This window comes from Mus caroli, unplaced genomic scaffold (genome assembly GCF_978045245.1).
Source record: "Mus caroli unplaced genomic scaffold, Mus_caroli_1 scaffold_7, whole genome shotgun sequence".
NCBI lineage: Eukaryota > Metazoa > Chordata > Mammalia > Rodentia > Muridae > Mus > Mus caroli.
In genome coordinates, this window is record NW_028227262.1 from 54,056,802 (window position 1) to 54,074,919 (window position 18,118).

The 18,118-nt window shown below is 49.8% G+C and overlaps 1 protein-coding gene across 1 annotated transcript in view; it reads left to right on the forward strand.

Annotated features, from left to right (window-relative positions):
• The window catches only part of Lrig1 (leucine rich repeats and immunoglobulin like domains 1), a 97,282-nt gene that overhangs the window by 73,380 nt on the left and 5,784 nt on the right, over window positions 1-18,118 (forward strand). Inside the window, exons 5-13 of the mRNA XM_021164332.3 lie at window positions 89-232; window positions 1,685-1,828; window positions 3,188-3,331; window positions 5,487-5,630; window positions 7,922-8,002; window positions 10,964-11,035; window positions 11,834-11,905; window positions 14,586-14,749; window positions 16,588-16,908. Of these exons, the coding sequence (XP_021019991.1) occupies window positions 89-232; window positions 1,685-1,828; window positions 3,188-3,331; window positions 5,487-5,630; window positions 7,922-8,002; window positions 10,964-11,035; window positions 11,834-11,905; window positions 14,586-14,749; window positions 16,588-16,908 (1,286 nt within the window). The remainder of the gene's footprint in view (window positions 1-88; window positions 233-1,684; window positions 1,829-3,187; window positions 3,332-5,486; window positions 5,631-7,921; window positions 8,003-10,963; window positions 11,036-11,833; window positions 11,906-14,585; window positions 14,750-16,587; window positions 16,909-18,118) is intronic.

Below are 18,118 nucleotides of genomic sequence, written 5' to 3' on the forward strand. Positions count from 1 at the left end.
TTCCTAGCGGACCCAGCTGGATCTGGAGGCACAAGGAGTGAGGAAGGCCTCCCACTGCCACTACATTTTCTCTCCTGAATCATTCCAGCAACTTGGCGAGCAACCGCATCAGCATCCTGGAGTCTGGAGCATTTGATGGTCTGTCGCGGTCACTGCTGACTCTCCGTCTGAGCAAAAACAGGATCACCCAGCTTCCTGTGAAAGCGTTCAAGCTACCCAGGCTGACACAACTGTGAGTACAGAAACCTGCACTTTAATTAAGGTTAGCCAAACTTTATGGGGCCAGATTTCCCCAAGGACCCTGTACCAATCGCCACCCCTTCCTCACCCCCCTGGTAAAGCTCTGCATAAACTATCATTTATGACCCTACCACAACACCTAATAAAAGCAAATTAGGAGCTGGGTCTGGTGCTGGCAGGCTGCCTCAGATGGCCAAGGAAAAGACCCTCGTGCTTAGATGCTTAGCCTCCATGATGCTGTGCTTCTAATATGCAGGCCCTGCCCCTCTCCCTCCCCCCCCACCCCCTTGATCCTTCTGCCTCAGCCTCCCAAGTACACTCACCACTACCACCCTCACTTCGGTTGAGTTCTCATCTTGAGTATTAGCAGTGTTTAAGGTGCTGAGGCCGTCTGTAGCTTGGAAGGGAAGGTATCTGACCCTTCTGGGGAAGTTAACCTGACCAGAAGCAGCTGCCTCTTCATTTCCTAAATTTTAGAAGGTTAGCCAGTTTGGTTTTGTATAAAATGATTTATTTATGTCTCTTTTCTTTTCATGGAGCCTAAAATGGCACAGGTTGCTAGAAAACATATATTAACCAAAACTCCCCAGTCAGTAAAAGGTTCTTCAACTCTTTGTTTCCCTGTGTCTTTGTTTTAGCGGAAGAGTATATTTCAGGGAAATAAGCTGGAATTCACAATTTGGTTCCATCAGGATGAAACAGTTGCAGACCAGGCTGGCACAGGGCAGAGTGTGCCCTGTCCTCATTTCTCCTGGGTGCAGGAGCTTGGCTCTGCTCTTTCCAGTCTAAGAAGCTGAAGAGGCTGTGTGTGAAGCAGGGTCATGAGACATTCATTGCAGAAATATTTGGGGAAAAACCAAGGGCTTTCTAATTAGTGCAGTGTCTTCCCACCTTCCCCAGAGTTGCTAATGGGATCCAGCTGACCCAGATTCCAGATAGCTATTGGTCAGCTAAGGCTGTTCTGCGAGGACTAGGTGCCAAGTGTGTATCTGCTCCCCCCCACCCCCACTTCTCCACAAGCTGTCACTTCTTCCCATTGCACAGAGGTCTGTCAGATGCCCTGAGTGGAAGTTTTGCTGATATTTGGTACCCATTGGTTAGGATTTTCTTGGGTTGAAGCATCTGGTATGGATTTCTGTTGCTGAGCTCAGAGACACCTCAGCTAAGGAATGAATGTACCTCTGAGTCATGCCCAGGGCCTGCTCTAGACTCCTGAATGGTGGCTGTCCTGAGGGAAGAACTGTGGGGTGCTTATGTCCCCACAGTACTGGGGCAGTACAGAGTGAGCTATGCAGCATTCACTGTCCTTCTCCTAGGCTGTCATCCTTGCTGTTGACAGTGCCAGTGTGCCAGCTGAGGTGTCCCCTTCTCCATGGTTGACTTGGAATGGTGCAGGCTAGATGTGCACAAGGGATGCTCTGACCCGATGGCTTCCTCTCCATAGGGACCTGAATCGGAATCGGATTCGGCTGATTGAGGGCCTCACGTTCCAGGGGCTCGACAGCTTAGAGGTGCTGAGGCTTCAGAGGAACAACATCAGCAAGCTGACGGACGGCGCCTTCTGGGGGCTGTCTAAGATGCACGTGCTGTGAGTGCGGGCCTCCCTCCTGGGCTCTGGGAAGACACGGGGCGTGGGGATGGTGGCCACCTGGACGCTGCTGCCTTCTTCTGCAAAATGAACCAAAACCAAGGTTGTTTTCCTTGCAAGGTAGAAGGAGGTTTTAATGGACACATGGTCAGCTAAGGAAGTGGGAAGAGATGGATTGCACTCGGCTGCTGGGCCTGCTCTCCACCCCCACTTCCTCCACAAACCCAAGACTGCAGAGTGATTCCCTCCCCACATCCTCTTCACTCCCACACCTTATCGGAAGTCCCTTCTTTCCTCACGCTGGGCCCGATAGGCTTTCTTGATGTGCAGGTGGGCCAAAATGCATAGTTCATCTTGGGAGATTTATTCCCGCCTTGTGGGCTAATCAAGACACGGAGTGCAGATGTGCAGCTTTCATCAAGGGAGTTTCCAGCCAGATGTGTGCAGCCGCAGAGCTGCCTGCTGCCAGAATAACGAAAAAGACCAGCAGAGGGGCAATTACTGATCTTCTGATTTTAAACCTCTACAATTGTTTAAATCGAAAGTAAGGAATCTGCATAGTCAGGAAGTAAAGAGAAGGGGGTGTTGTGCCACACCCGCCCTTACCCCCAGCTTGTTTTCCAAGAGGCAGTCATTTCAACCATCCGTATCTTTGGTGTTCTGGTTTTCATGTTTGCCAGTGTCTCCTTTCAGGTGGACACAACTGTACCTCTGCCTTTGCCTGTGTCCATCAGCAGCTCAGCTGCTCACCTCTTTTACGCCCAGTTTCCTATGCAAATTGCATTAGGACCTGTACATGTGCTGTTATTTTTGTAGCTGAAATCAAAGTCGGAAGCCTAGGTTCACAGCCAGCAGTGTGTTCCCCAGCCTCACCAGCGGAGGCATCTCCCGGTGACTCTCCCTCCCCACGCCTGCCCACTTTGTATGGCATGCACAGGAGGAGCCTGCCTGCTGCGTGGCTTGTTGCTGTTCACCCTTCCCACTTCTGATTAGCTGAATATCGGTTTCCTGTGTTCATTTAGGAATCTGAGGTCCAGATCAGAGTTCTCAGAACAAAACTTGTTATCTGCCACTTGGTTTTTAATGTTGCATACATCAGTACAAATGAGGGGTTGGTATGTTTCTCAGGACTTTAAGTACTCATGCTTTGAGCAGTAGGAGAAAGTCAGATGGACCAAAGCAAGATCTGCTTGCTTAAATTTCCTCTCTAATACTGAATGTGGAACAAGATGTGCCTCCTTCTGTCTGTCCCATTCCCTTCTCTGCACTGACTACCACATGCGGCACAGATGGCCTCCTGGATGCTGTCTGTGTAATGGGAGACTGGCAGTCTCATCTCCTGCGTGTGTGTCTCTGTAGGCACCTGGAGTACAATAGTCTGGTGGAAGTGAACAGCGGCTCCCTCTATGGCCTCACAGCCCTGCACCAGCTGCACCTCAGCAACAACTCCATCTCTCGAATTCAGCGTGACGGCTGGAGCTTCTGCCAGAAGCTGCATGAGTTGTAAGTGTGGGGCAGTGGTCAGTGAAGTACCTCGGGAAGCCTCTAGAGCCCAGCTCACCCCATGGGGTCCAAATAAGGAGGCAGCCTAGAGGTGGGGAGGCTGGCAGTGAGTGCAGGAAGGAAGACCCACGTGGACTCGCTGCCCGCCAGGTCTTAGACGTGGAGCTGGAAATAGAGGTGAGGGTGTGCAGGGGACAGAAGCCTGATGTCGTCAACACAACACTCATGGGTGGCAGTAGTCCACACGCATCTCTTGACTGAAAAGGTCACATTTGAGTAGGACTTTGAAGCCATGCTGATGGTGGAAGGATGGGTCTGGCCTTGGGAACTCCAGCAAGAGACAGTTCCTCAGGACACTGGGATCCTTGCTGCCTGTTGGCAGAAGTAGAGATGCAGGGTCCTTTAGACAGGGTTCCCAGGTTGTGCCCTTGCTTCTGAGAATGGTAGTAACAGACTTCCAAGATGGGGAGGGCGTGGCTTGGGCGACCTGGCCATGCCCTCACAGCAGACACACTAACACTGCCAGAGCCATGGACTCATCAAACATCTTTTGCCCCTTTGTCCCTGCCCCTCATCTGGGAGTTCTTTTAGTTTAAAAGACACTGTATAGTCCAGTAGGTTTACTTTTGAGAAGTTCAGGGTTTCTCTTTTTATCTTCTTTGGCTAGGCTTGGGTATAGGAAAAGATTGACCCGCCAAAGCGTGTGATTGGTAGAAATGTCGCACCTTACTCAGCCTCTCTTGTATTTGTTTATCTCAGCAGGAATAGTTAGAGACCCTGGAATCCAATGATGACTCCTGCAGCCTGTTGTCCTCTGGTCTTCTCTATTCTGATCTCGCCCTCAGTGTGTCTGTCATTGCCAAGGGTTCATACTTTAGCCAGTCCCTGTGCTTTGTGAAAGGCCACAGTCCTGCCCCTTGCTTTGTATTCATTTCTCTTCCATTCTGTGTTAGTGTGCATTCTTTGAGTTTAGCTTCTTGCCACCTAGAGGTGCTCCTGCTGACCACTGCCTGTGGCTTTGACCGAGGCTTTTGTTTGGAGCTTGGACTTGTAGGGAAGAGAGAGACCTTGAAGGTGTTCAGTCTAGTTCCCAAGTAAGGACAGTCTTATGGAACACACCAGAACGGTGTGGGCCCCTTGAGTTAGGGCTACATGGAAAGGGAAGACTCGCAAGCAGACCCCTGAGTTCCTTCCTTCCCTTTCTGCATGGCGGACAACATGACGCTATCTCCTGTGCCATTTAGAGGAAGAGAAGGTTCACTTGAGTGTATTAGACTAGTCCTAGCGATCTGCTCCATATTAGAAAACCTCAGAGCCAGATATAGGATTGCTCTGCAGCCTGTTCTTACCTTGCCTTTTAGTTAAAGTCTTTAATTGCACATGAGGATGTAACGATGGTCTCCTGCTAGGTCTTTGCAACTGATAGACACTGTGACATATTTCTCTTAATAGGGACAGAATATGTTCACTGTCACCTTTAAAACTGCATTAATCTTCAACCAATTCATTTTTGTTCCTTTTGTACCAGTCCAGACTTAACATTTCCAACCATAGATAACAAATGTTACATAACCTACCCAGTCTAGTGCACACCTGCAGGAATGCTGGGAAGGGGGTTTGGTTCTAGCAAAAGGTATGCTTTGGCGCCTGATCCCTGTTGAGCAGTGTGCAAGTCACAGCCTGGGCCTTTAGTGTCAGGGTCTTCCCGTGGTGTGGCTGTCCCAGGCAGTGGCTCATGGTGCCCTCTGCTGGCTGATACAGCGAGTGTAGCTGTGGCTCAGTTGCTCAGTACAGAATTCCAGATTCTGCTGTGTCAGTCTCCACCAAGATAGGTCCTTCATTTCCTACACCAAGACATGCAGCGCAGGGGCTTGGAGCCCTGGGATTTGGGTTGTATGGCAGGTTTTTACAGTGTATGTGAGCGGTAGTTCTCAGCTCTGTGGTACTGGTTTCATGGCTTGCGTGATAGTTATCAAACTAGGTGAATGTTGACCTGATGGTCTTCTGACAGCAGGAGCCCTGTGGACATGCTTCAGTCTCCTGTCTCCAGGGAGGTCAGGCCAGCTGTGGCATGAGACACAACTGAAGACAGGAGAGAATAGGGCACCCACATAGCTGCTCAGTGGTAACATTTGTCTTCCTCTCTCTTCCTTAGGATTCTGTCCTTCAACAACCTCACGCGGCTGGATGAGGAGAGTCTAGCGGAGTTGAGCAGCCTCAGTATCCTGCGCCTCAGTCACAATGCCATCAGTCACATTGCTGAAGGCGCCTTCAAGGGACTCAAGAGCCTGCGGGTCTTGTAAGAATTGTGCTTTTGAGGGTGACAGCAGGAAGGGGTCCCCAGATGGGAGAGCACACAGCAAAGCACTTGCTTTGTTGAGATTCCCTCTTGCTTGCTTGTAGTCAGAATTGGGCTGTAAGCTGGTCTGCAACAGGAACAAGGACTAGAACCAAAAATAACTGCTGAACAGTTAAATCCCTCCTTTACTGAGCAGAAAAATCCTTCCTTTCCCACAGTGGTGCCTATTGCAGGATGAGGACTCTTGAAAAATCACTGTTATCAATAATTCTCAGTATACTTGGCTGGATGGGATGGGTGGGTCTGGAAAAGCATTCCTACATAGGGTATCTGCAGCAACATTCACACAGTCCTGCGTGTCTCTGCTCCATTCTTTTGGCTGCAACCTCTCATTTATTTCTCTTTTAGAGAGGGTAGGGTAGTGGTTTTGTTCATTTGCTTTTAAAGACCGGGTTCTCTAGCTCAGGTTAGCCTCAAGCTCATATATTGAGGCTGGCCTTGAACTTGTGGCCATCCTCCTGCATCAAGGGCTAGGATTACAGGTATGTGAGCCTCCAGGCCTGGATGTAAGTTTTGAGAATTTTTTTCTAAGGTTTCTATGGATCAAACCCAGAGCTTTATGTATAATAGGCAAATTCTCTTCTACTGAGCCACACCCCCAGTCCTGTCTTCTGTTCTTAAATCCTATGTATTGTTTTCGGTAACTCAGTACCATGGCTACTTTCCTGCTCTTTCTTTGAAGCTCTTTAGTGGACCTGGTATCCAAGAGAGATAGAAGTGAGGGTCCTGTGTCCTTGTCCTCATTCAGGAGTGGTGTAAGAAAGAGAAAGTGAGAATACCATGTCCTTTGAAGGGTCAGATGGGTGAGGCTGCTAGAAGCTGCTGAGGGTGCTTTTCTGGGAGTTTTCATAGAACTTTTTTCACTTGTAAACTCTAGGCAGTCTCCTAGCAGCCTTCAGTCTAAAAGCCCCAGAAGGGCACACAGTCTTCCACAGATAGTGGTAGCAGTTCCACAGCTTTCTTCTCCAGCCTGGTCTTCTGCTAGGGGAGCAAGCCTGTCGTTGTGCCTGGAGGGAAGCCTCTTCACTTGCACCAGGCAGAGTGGGCTTCAGGTTTGAGTCAGGGCTGGGGAGCTAGTGCCAAGCAAGCTATCCGAGCCCAGGTCAGTCTGTGAGCCCTTCCGAGGCCCGGACAGAAAGGCCAGAAACATTCAGGCTGAGCAGGCCAGAAAGAGAGGACTAACTTGGCAGGCAAGGCCCAGAGCAGGAGACAGGCACACAGAGCCGCAGTCTGGGTCCCTGCTGTACTCAGTCTAAAGATGACAGGGTGGGACTCGTTGAGAGGAGAGGTCCCTTCCAGCAGCACATTCTCTTTTAGCTTCATGCTGGAAAGTGAAGGTCAGAGCAAGCATTGTGTACTTTCGTCCCAGCTCCACTCCCAGCTGGCAATGACTTTCCAGCTTCTTCCCAGAGCCAAGAGCTGCATCCCTTTCTGTTCTTGGCCATATCTGCAAGGGCTCTCGCAGGGGATGTGCAGGGACCAAGGCTCTGTGAAAAATTGGAAAGAGTGAATGTGAGAGTAGGGGGTCTGGCTGCCAGGTGCGTGTGGCTGGGCAGTGTGACCTGCCCTTGGAAGCTCAGGGAGGAAGCTGAAGCACTGACCATATCCAGACAGCCTGGGGCCGAGTAGTTGGCCTCCTTTTTCCTGTCCTGGCAAGTGGGTCACAAGATTGACTCAGCACCCAGATGTGTGCTCTGGCTCAGTATCCAGTGCTACATAAGCCTCACGAGGAGCAGGGTGCAGGCCCTAGGCTTACAGGCTGGCCTGGAGGAACATCAGGACCCAGCTCCTTCGTTGCCACCTCTTCCTTCCACGTGCCTTCCAGTGTCCTGGTTGAACCCCGAGAGAGGACTGTGGCTAAGAGTAGACAGGAATGGTTAGGAATCTTTTGGGTTAGAGGTCTACTTCAGAGAGGTGTGTGTAAACCTGGCTTCTTCTTGTGCTGTCTCTACTATTTCCCTCCCTGAAGCCAGCCAGATTGGTTGGTGGGCGTGCTGGCTTTGTTGGAAGCAGCAGAAGCAAGGTCATACTGATAGTATACAAAAAAAGAAAAACAGGACATTCTCAGGGCCATACTTCTGGTGATACATGATGCTGGGCCCCCTGGGGTGCACCTGGATGCTTTGGGTCTCCTAGTGAAAGCCTGGGTGTGGGGCTGGTCTCCCTTCATGGTAGAGAACAAAGGCAGAGCTCAAGATAGTGGGTGAACTTGCCTTCTGTCTCCTTCTTAGGGACCTGGACCATAACGAGATCTCGGGTACAATCGAGGATACCAGTGGTGCCTTTACGGGGCTTGACAACCTCAGCAAGCTGTGAGTATTTCAGACTGGGAGTGTGCAGTTCCGCAGGCTCTGGGATGCAGGGGTGCCACTCAGGCAGCTCCCCTGAGTCTCCTGTGTCCTGGGACCACAGAGGACAGCAGCAGGCCTTCTGCTGTGTGCCGAGAAGAGGCTGAGGGCTACCGTGAAGAATCTGCCGTGGCTCACAGGCCACTCTCACAGTCTTCATACTGTCCGTGTGTGGTGGTCCTTAGGGCTGCTGGGCTTGGTCCTGTTTACAGCCCATCTGAAAGCACCTATATGTTCTGTCCTCTGCACAGAGGGGTGTTGCTGCCTTCTTTAGTTTCTAGAGATGTGTGAAGTACCTTTCAGTAGTTTTGAGGCTCTTGTTAGTCTTTTTGTTGTTAATTATAATCTCAAGTAGAAGCAGCCATCACCAAGAGCACTAGTCATAGCTACTTTGAATTCAGCTTGGAGAGTCTTTGCCCTGCCCTCCTAGAATTCGTCCACTGCTGTGGTAGGCACATGTCTGTGTGCAGGCTCCATTATGCAGCCTTTAGAGCTCCAGAGACAAGTGAAGGGAACTAGCCCAGGCCCTGGCAGGTGGCAGGCTCAGATTTGTACCCCTGGATATGGTATACTTGTTCTCGTGTCCAAGTTGCAGAATGCTGTGCAGTTCTGCTGCTGGGGGCCTGCCCATGCCAGCTTGTGAGGGAGGGGGCATTTCTGGACCTCACAGAAGGACTTCAAGAGAACCTCGAGCGACCTGTGTAGGAGCAGCCCCCGCCCGACCCCCGTCCACCTCTGACATTGATCAGGAGGGGAAGAGGGCATTCTGTGTAGGGCACACGTAAAGGGGGATAGGGAGAGTGCACAGAAGTGGGACCCTGACTTCCTGTCAGGATGGGCACTCCACATTGTGAGGAAGGCTTGTCCATGCCATGGCTCCTTCCAAGGCCGTGAATCCAAAGCCGACCATGACATGTTCCCCACTCTGTACACACATGGTGCCTTTGTGCTTGCTTTAGCAAGCACTGAAATGACTTTTGGGAGCCTACAAGGCTGGGCTGGCCAGATGTGTAAGAGGGTTTAAGAAGTGACATCTGAGATCACTGCCTGGTCTGAGTCCTTAGCAGGGAGGTCAGTCTAGCCACCTCTTCCCTGGAGCACCCTTCCAGTCCAGGGAGCCACAGATGTGTGCTGAGAGGAGGTCAGGGCCTGTTTGAGCCTATCTGTGGGATGATTGGCACTGTGTAATTGAAAATTTGAGAATTTGTTTTATTGCTGTTGTCACCATTAGAAGTAACAGCCTGCCCTCACTGTAAGAGGTCAACGTGACTAATATTTAATGGATGAAACAAGGCACAGCTTTTCCTAGATCTGGTTTACGGGAGGTTTCACTAAACAGCTCAGCTTGTTTTTACTAGGCCCTGGAGCACATGGTACCCGGCTTGTGGGATCTGAGTAAGTGCAGGAGCTGGCAGACTCGCAGGCACACTGGGGTTCAGTGCCCCATGAGCTGTTATTTGCTGCTAGTTTTGTGGCTAAGGAGCCAAAGTGAACATGGCCACTGGGCTTCTGGCATTTGGTTTATTTAAAGTAAGAATTCCAAATTGCGAGTTGTGGAAGTCTTTTTCAGGATGTGATTGTTTTCTTGTCCACCCAGATTGCCTGAGAGAGAGAGAAGATAGAAGGGCCATTGGCTGTTTGCCCTAAGTCAGGAAACAGTAGGTTTTGTCTAAGGCTGAACTGACCACAGGGGCCCCTGGGGCCAGAATCTGTAATGAAACAGGACTTAGGAGTCCTCATGGTGTGCTCTGGCAGGGCCCTTAGGAGCAGGTGGATCTGGCACCTCTGTGTTCTTTGCATTGTAGGAGGCTGTTCTGCGATGTGGGGCAGTGCTCCTCCAGTCCTGCCTGTTTCTGCCCCGTGTCCCTTCAGAGCCTTGACAGTTAGTCTGAAGCTCAGGCCACATGGTGGGTGATGGCGCGGCCATGGTCACAGGCAGGCTAGTACTTGTCTTCCCTTGTGGGAATCAGTCTGACATAGGTGGAAGATAGCCTCTAGTCCAGATCTTAGCCCTGCTTCTCCTGTCTTTGGGAAGAGGTGAGCCAGGCTAGCTTGGTTTCAGAAGCTTCCTCTGTCCACCTGTCCACTGCTACCTGGACTTGCTGGTTCTGATTTCCCAGGCCTCCAGCCTATGTATGTAAGATGCCTGATAGAAAACCCTGGTAGACATTACCATCGAGGGGGCAGAGCTCAACAAGCATCACTGTCGTGTCCTGAGCAGACACGTTCTTGTGTTGAGTTAGCGCATACCTTTGATGCACCTCAAAAGCAAAGGAAAGAACTTTGCCTTCCAACTACCTGGGCCACAGTGCAGAGCCTCTTCTGCAGACCCCGAGGGAAGGGTAAATATCATCAGGGCAGCTACATCCTGGCCACTATAGTGCATGGCAGACGCAAAGAGCTACGGGGCTATCTTGATGGATGCCCTCTTCCTGTTCTCTGCTGGTTAGTTGGGACCCTTTATGCCCACAGTGCAGTGCACAGAAGTGGATGGCAGATTTTAGTCCCAGTTTATATTGTCTTCTGACCCTGCTACTTCTCACTGAAATAGTAACCAGCCTATTTTTTTCTGCAAGGGCACTACCTTAACAAACTCCCCACCCCCTTGGGTGGTCCCAGGACAGACAGCATGGCCTGGCCATGTCAATTTCCGCTTGACACTACAAGGGCTCTCTTGAGACTGGGTGGAACATGCAATTTCAGCCTGTCATCACTGTGAAATGTAATAGAGCTAGAGACATTTCATTTCAGGGTGGGGATGGCCTGTGCACTCCAGCCCTGTAATCCCCTTACAGGCCCGCAGTGCACCTGCCTCTTGCAGACAGGTGTCAGGCAGCACTGCCCTGATTGTGTGCTTTCTTTCTCAATTGCTTCTCGGTCCCTTTCTACCTACCTGCCCTGGGCCTGGATGTTTGGAAACTACAGGACTCTGTTTGGAAACAAGATCAAATCTGTGGCTAAGAGAGCCTTCTCGGGCCTGGAAAGCCTGGAACACCTGTAAGTACCCTGCCAGACCCTGCCTGGCCCTGCCTGCCAAGCGTGGCTGCCGGGGAAGTCTGCTAGCAGTTTAACCACTTGTTTGTAAACCGAGAAACAGGCTGTTGGGAAACACCATCTGCTTCCTTCTCATTATAAGTCAGCTTCAACTCTGGCCTTTCTTTTGCCTGTGCCAGAAACACTCACAGAGCATATAGTCTGCTGCTGTGCTCCCAATTAATGTGATTGGTATTTGAACAAACACCTTCCTCCCACCTGTTGGGCTATATTACCGTGCATCAGACTCCTTAAAGGGTCCCTGAGCTCTCACCACTTTCATAAGGATACTTTATTCTAGCAAAGCCAGGCAATACTCCTCCCGCTTTAACAGCTCCCTGTCCTAGTGCATGCTGGGACTTTTCTACTGGGGTGTTTGCCTATGGGACCTGGGAACTGATTGAGGAGTGCTAGTCCTGAGATGTTCACACTGCGGTTGGGAGTGGATGCTTCTACTTCCTGGCTCTTAGTTTTATCTTCGAATCAAAGTAAGCCTTTATTCTGGGTAAAATTTTTCCCAGTTTTCTACCTAACGTCAAGGCTGCTCTTAGGTTGGTTTGCTCCCAAGTCATTCTGTGTGCTTGCAACAACAGGAGAACCCGAGAGCCTCTCCCAGTGGATCTGGCACACGGGGTATGGCTAGCACCTGTGGGTCATCTGTGAACCAGGGCTGGCCTGAAAAACCCCCAAGTGTCCTCACTTGGCCACACATTTGACAACTGCCCATAGTTTCTAAGCACAAAGTACTGTGTTCTGTTTCAGGAACCTTGGAGAGAATGCAATCAGGTCTGTCCAGTTTGATGCCTTTGCAAAGATGAAGAACCTTAAAGAGCTGTGAGTACCTGGGAACCCATGGCCTTACTGGCATGAGTGGAGACTTGAGGATAAGGGAGACTTGTAATTGCATTGTGCTCATTTTCTGTAATAGCTGTGATTGTTTATAGGTTAGATAGGACTTGTCTTCAAAAGCAAAATGCCTGATGGGACTTAGCTCTGGATGGGGGTGGCAGATTCTTTCTGAAATGCTGACATAGTAAACGTTTTGGACTTTTGGGGTCACAGGGGCTGGTCATGAATACTCAAATGTGTTATTACAGCAGACCGCATTAATAATACACAGACAAATGGGTGCAGCTGTGTGCTGCTAACTCCACACCAACAGAGACAGAGACACCCGCAGGCCAGAGTCCACTGTTCTGTATCATTCTCTTCCATACAATGGATCGGCACCTTTTTAAGGATAGCAGTTTTCATCTTTTAGATTTATTTTGTATTGAGAGAGGGTTTCTGAAGGTGTTCTTTGGACAGTGGCAGGGTCTCTGTGGCCTGATTCCGGACGCTCAGCCTGGGTCCCTTGCCTGGTCTCCCTTTAACTGCTGTGTGTTCTCAAACCATGACTGGTCCTGGGCCCAGTCTTCTGATGGGACAACGAGGCTTCCTTGGCTCCATTATTTTCTTCCACAGCAGATCACACAGGTTACCCTGTGCCCTTAGTTTCTGGGTAAATTTCCACAAACAATGATGAGAAACACACTTGGAGTTGGAATCATGAAAATCCACAACGGAAGCCAATGAAGCACTGGGATGGTTGGGGGTAGGCCACAGAGAACATTGCCTGTCTGCCTGTTTGAAGAAGAGACTGGGATCTACAGAGCTTAGGTGGCCATGGTCCCACCATCCAACCGGCCTGGCCTTTGCCTCTAACTACAGGGTCCCATGGTTGTCTAGGATCTAGTGTTCTCACTTCTGTCGGGCTCCAGTCATTTGTTCCCTGTGTTCCTTGCTCCTGTACTCATCACTTAAGAAAACCTTCCCATTCCGGGTTCCCATGGTTTTGCGTTATCTAGCCTGGCCTCTTTCTCGGTGCTAAAGACCTTAGCACTAAACCCAGTGTATACACTGAGTGTGGTACAAAGCCTGATTCTTTGTACATATATCTGATCAAAGGTTGAGGTGGGATTTATTTCTTCCAGCTTGTTCCTGTGGCTAAAATTTAAATACATCCCTGTCATGGCTCCCAGCAATGCCCTGGCTTCGTTCTCTAGGCCCTTTCCTGTCTTGTGCTCTACCACACACAAGTGTCCTTTTGATGAGGAGGTGAGGAAGTGGAGCTGACAATGGAAAGTTCCTCTGGCCCTTTACCTTGACTGAGACAGCCAGCCCGCCACCACACAGCACTCATTGCTGTGACACTTGCCTCCTTGTGTGGTGTATGAATCGGTCACTCTCTCATGGGTAGTGTGAATGGCCTTCTGCCACCACAGTCACTCCTCAGCAGGACAGCCCTCAGATATTCCCAGTTGAATACTACCTGCCCATCAAATGAAAGTGCAATGCCTCCTCTGGTACTGCTGTCACAGAGGGATCTATCACAGGATGCTATCACAGCATCCCTGTTACCATGCTATGAGATAAATTAGTCAAGTCTTTGGAAACGTATTTCCTAAAGTGATTTGAAGAGGCCACAGGTGGGTGATGAGAAGAGAGGAGGGGTTGACTGTGCTGTCAGTCTAGGGTGGTGGTGACCTCTCCTGTCCTTCACCAGTGTGACACCTTCACTGTTCATTAGAAATCAGGAGAGGAAACAGAAAGCTAGTTCATTTGTTGGTATGGGAAGAAGCCGTGCTCAGGATTTCTTAGTACACGTGGGTTCCCTTTGTCCCTGCGTACCACAGGTCGTTCAGGACTCGAAGCCCATGTTTCCTTTCTTGTTCTTGTCCTTGGGTATGTCTGGTGTCACTCATTAACTCAGGGCTCCAGGCCTTTCCGAATCAAGGCAGCTGGATGGTGGGTCACTACCCAAGTGACTCTTGGAGAAGGGAATGCCTGCTAGGATGGCCATTTTGAGTTCTGTTTGGAAGTTTAACCTAAGTTGCTGAAAAAATGAAAATGTTCTCTGTTTTGGTTGGAGCCTCAGAAAACCAAAGTTGAGCATTCTGCTGCCCTCCTCAGTAACACTGATGTGAAGGTAAGCACAGGCAAGAGGAAGGTATACCGGCGAGGCTCCAGCTTAGAAGTTAAAACATTATACTTTTGCCAAATTAAAAAGATAGCAGCCATGTAGGAAAAGATTTCTTGGGATTTCTTGCAGAATTTAAGTAAAGTCTGCTTCGGTTTGGCTGTTCCACTCTGCAGAATGTGGAGAGCCAGTTGTGGGTAGTGCCCTTCACATACAGTATGTATCCCAGGTCACAGCAGGTTAGAAGGCATCCCCAGGGTGACAGGGGCTTTGATCCCCTGAGAACATGGATGCTGCTGTTCCAGTTGTGGTCTTCAGAGCAGCATTCTCAATGCCTCTCTGGGGCTAGTTTGGCATGTTGTATCTTGGGCTCTGTATCAGAAGTCATATTCTATTCAAATCTGCACAGAGGGTGCATGAGCTGTCCCTGGTCACTAGGGAAAAGCATTCCCTTTGGAACTGCATGTCCTGCCTTCTACGCTGATTAGCTGTGATGTTTTGCAAAGAACCCTTCCTTATGGTCTGTTAAATATTCACCTCTTGTTTCTCTTTCAGCTACATCAGCAGTGAGAGCTTCCTGTGTGACTGCCAGCTCAAGTGGCTGCCCCCATGGCTAATGGGTAGGATGCTGCAGGCCTTTGTGACAGCCACCTGTGCCCATCCAGAGTCGCTGAAGGGCCAGAGCATTTTCTCAGTGCTGCCAGACAGCTTTGTGTGTGGTAAGATTATCCTTGAGGTTTTATTTTGTTTTGTTTTTGATGTAGGGCAGAGAGGCCAGGAAGAACATCTCATCATGAGACTGATTCCTGTGACCCTAGTTAGTGTAGTCCATGGTTACAGATCAGCTGCTGGGTGCAATTTATTTCCCACGGAAACCACATGTATTTACTGCACAGTGCCTCATTCTGTGGTTCTTCGAGTACACATATTTAATTAAAAGGGGGTAGGTTTAGCTACAAATCTAAATAACTGGTTACAGTGCCATAGTTCTGATCTTTTCAGAAGGGTCCTGGGCCCAGGTTTGGCTGTGAATGAGTGCATGGGGATAGGGTTTCAATGTGTATTTCTTTCCAGCTCTAAGAATGAGAGGTTAAACACAGGAAGAGCAGGTCTCAGGAGAACAGCCACTGCAGTAAAAATAATTCCTCCATGTTGACTTGCACTCTTGCTGCTTGTCCAACCCGCTGAAATGTGCACTGGGAGAGTCTCTTTCCTCTACTTTGCTGGAACATAGATTTAACCATCTTCTTGACCAGTGGTAGTCAGGACCCAAGTTTAGTTACAAAGAGCACAGAGAACAAGGAACAGCTGAAACATACACACAGGCTAGCTCTGGCAGGACTAGCATAGCCTCCTAGCTAAGGAGATGGGATCTAAGACTGAGAAGACCGTTGAGATCTGTCTGGGTTGCTCTGAGCAGCAGTGGGGATGCATGATCCTCATGTCAGTGGTTCCCTGTGGCCCCACGGAGCTTCAGGATCACTTCCTGAACGATGCTAGTTATGACCCATCTAGCAGCCTGGGTGTCCCTGTGAGTTATGCCTGCTAGAGGTAAGACAAGCATCCTCTATCTCCCACTGCATTAATCCCCAAAGCAGGCTTGCTGACTCTTGGTGCATTGGCTACCTGGGTAGAATCAGGTTGTGCAGACAGCACCCTAGTCACATTAGAGCAGGCCACACTTTACAGCCAGTGCTAATTGACTCCACACTCATTAACTTGTTTAGGTTTTCTCAAGTTAAGTTGTCTTTGGCTTACCCCCCTGTCCGGTGGAGGGCACTCTTCTGTTTGCATAAAACCTGATCCCTCATTGGTGATGGCGCTACACTGGGCATTGCAGCAATCCCCTCAGAACGACCCACCCACAGTTCATGAGAATCCTTGGTAGGAAATCAGAGGTTCAAACTCTGCTCCCTGTCTCCCACTTGTTTCTAAGAAACAGAAATGGCCACCATACACATTCTAGGAAATCAGCATGAAGCTAGGTGATGACAAGAACAGATGAGATGGGGAGGTCCTTTTGTGGAGGAAGCCTTGCTATGTAGACAGTACAGTATGGGCTCCTGGGCTCACCCTGGGATCCATCCAGGCGGATGGGAGCAGCTCTGACCAAGTGCTCAAAGAGTGTTTCTCATAACAGCCCCAGCTGGAGCAACCCAGACACCCATGCATAGACAGTAGGCAGGTAGCTATGCCATGGGACATTAGGCCAGTCTGTCTGTCTCACAGCATGGATGAATTTTGACAATGATCTGCCAAGTGAAAGAAGTCTCATGAAATGCCTAGAATAAAGGACTCCATAGAGGTCGGAAATGTATGTCCCCAGTTCCACTGGTGAGCCGTGGAGACAGAAGGGAGAGCTAAACAGGACAGCCTTCTCTGTTAGAGATGATAAAAACATTTAATATCGATTGTGCCGGTGATTACAACTATTTGTGAATACACAGCTAGCATCGTGTCTGGTGGAACTGACTCGCAAGTGACCAGTTCCTGGTCAGCCTGAACCTTTGCTGGTGTCCGAACAGAACAGGGCTCTTACCGTTGGTTCTCTCCCTAGATGACTTTCCGAAGCCACAGATCATCACCCAGCCTGAGACGACCATGGCCGTGGTGGGCAAGGACATCCGTCTCACATGCTCCGCAGCCAGCAGCAGCAGCTCACCAATGACCTTCGCCTGGAAAAAGGACAATGAGGTCCTGGCCAATGCAGACATGGAGAACTTTGCCCATGTCCGTGCACAGGACGGCGAAGTGATGGAGTATACCACTATCCTGCACCTCCGTCATGTCACCTTTGGGCACGAGGGCCGCTACCAGTGTATCATCACAAACCACTTTGGCTCCACATACTCACACAAAGCCAGGCTCACTGTGAATGGTAAGGAAATGGCACCTCGTGCTTCTCAAGCAGAGAGTCCCCATGTTCCACTGGTGAGCCGTGGAGACAGAAGGGAGAGCTAAACAGGACAGCCTTCTCTGTTAGAGACGATAAAAACATTTAATATCGATTGTGCCGAACTACACTGCTAATTGTCCTCTCTGACACTGGTGTGAAGAGACACGAGCCGAGGGGTGCATTTCTTTGTACCAGTCCTTGGGTTTGTCCCAGACCAAGTTTAACAGATTGAACCATTGTTTTTGGTGGGAGATTTTTAAAGTCCAGTTATGTTAAGTGACATTGTGGAGTTAAGCTTTGTATTTTTATGTTCCTTGTCTTCCATAAACCAAGAGATGCGGTTTCCAGATTCCAAGCATCACTAGGTTCTAAGGAAGCTTGTGACCTTACGGTAGATGTTATAACTGGGAGCGAGGCAGTTTGCCCCACTTCCTCTAGAACAGTGGTTCTTAACCTTCCTAATGCTCGACCCCCTTAATTACAGTCCCTCATGTTGTGCTGACCCCCGACCATAAAACAACTTTCTTTGCTATTTCATAACTGTAACTTTGCAACGGTTATGAATCACAGTGTAAATATTTTTGAAGATAGAGGTTTGCCAAAGGGGTTCATGATCCACAGGTTGACCCATGGTTGAGAGCCGCTACTCTACAGGCTATGGAGAGCAGGTGTGGGTTGAGCCCCTGGCCCGGCAGTCCAGTGTGCAGGGAAGTTGTGACAAGGTTCTCTTACTCAGGAGCCAGCCCCTGGCCATCAGGGTGGCTTTCTTCTGGACTACTGATGGATGTGGTATGTTGAGGGATGAGGACAGCATCAGTAGCTAACTCTTCCACACTAGGCTGATGAGCTGGCTTGTGGGTGGCCTGAAACACTGCCTCCATGCTCTCTGCTATTGTACAACACCACAAAGCACTCTACCACAGCAAGGCTGGCCTAAGAGAGGCCAGAGTGTTTCTTGGAGACCAAGTAGCTGTAGACTCTCCACCACAGTAGCTCAGACATCAGGTCTGTATACTGTCCACTGTGTCAGCATTGATACTAAAGCTACAGAAGCAAACAAACTACATATTTTTGCCTGGGTGTGGCTGGTAGTATAGCCCCCATAGACCCCACCCAGAGTGGGTTTCCTCAAGAGAGGTGAGCCAGCTCACTGGTTCTTCCTGGTGACAGCATCCAGCTATCCCCTAATAGC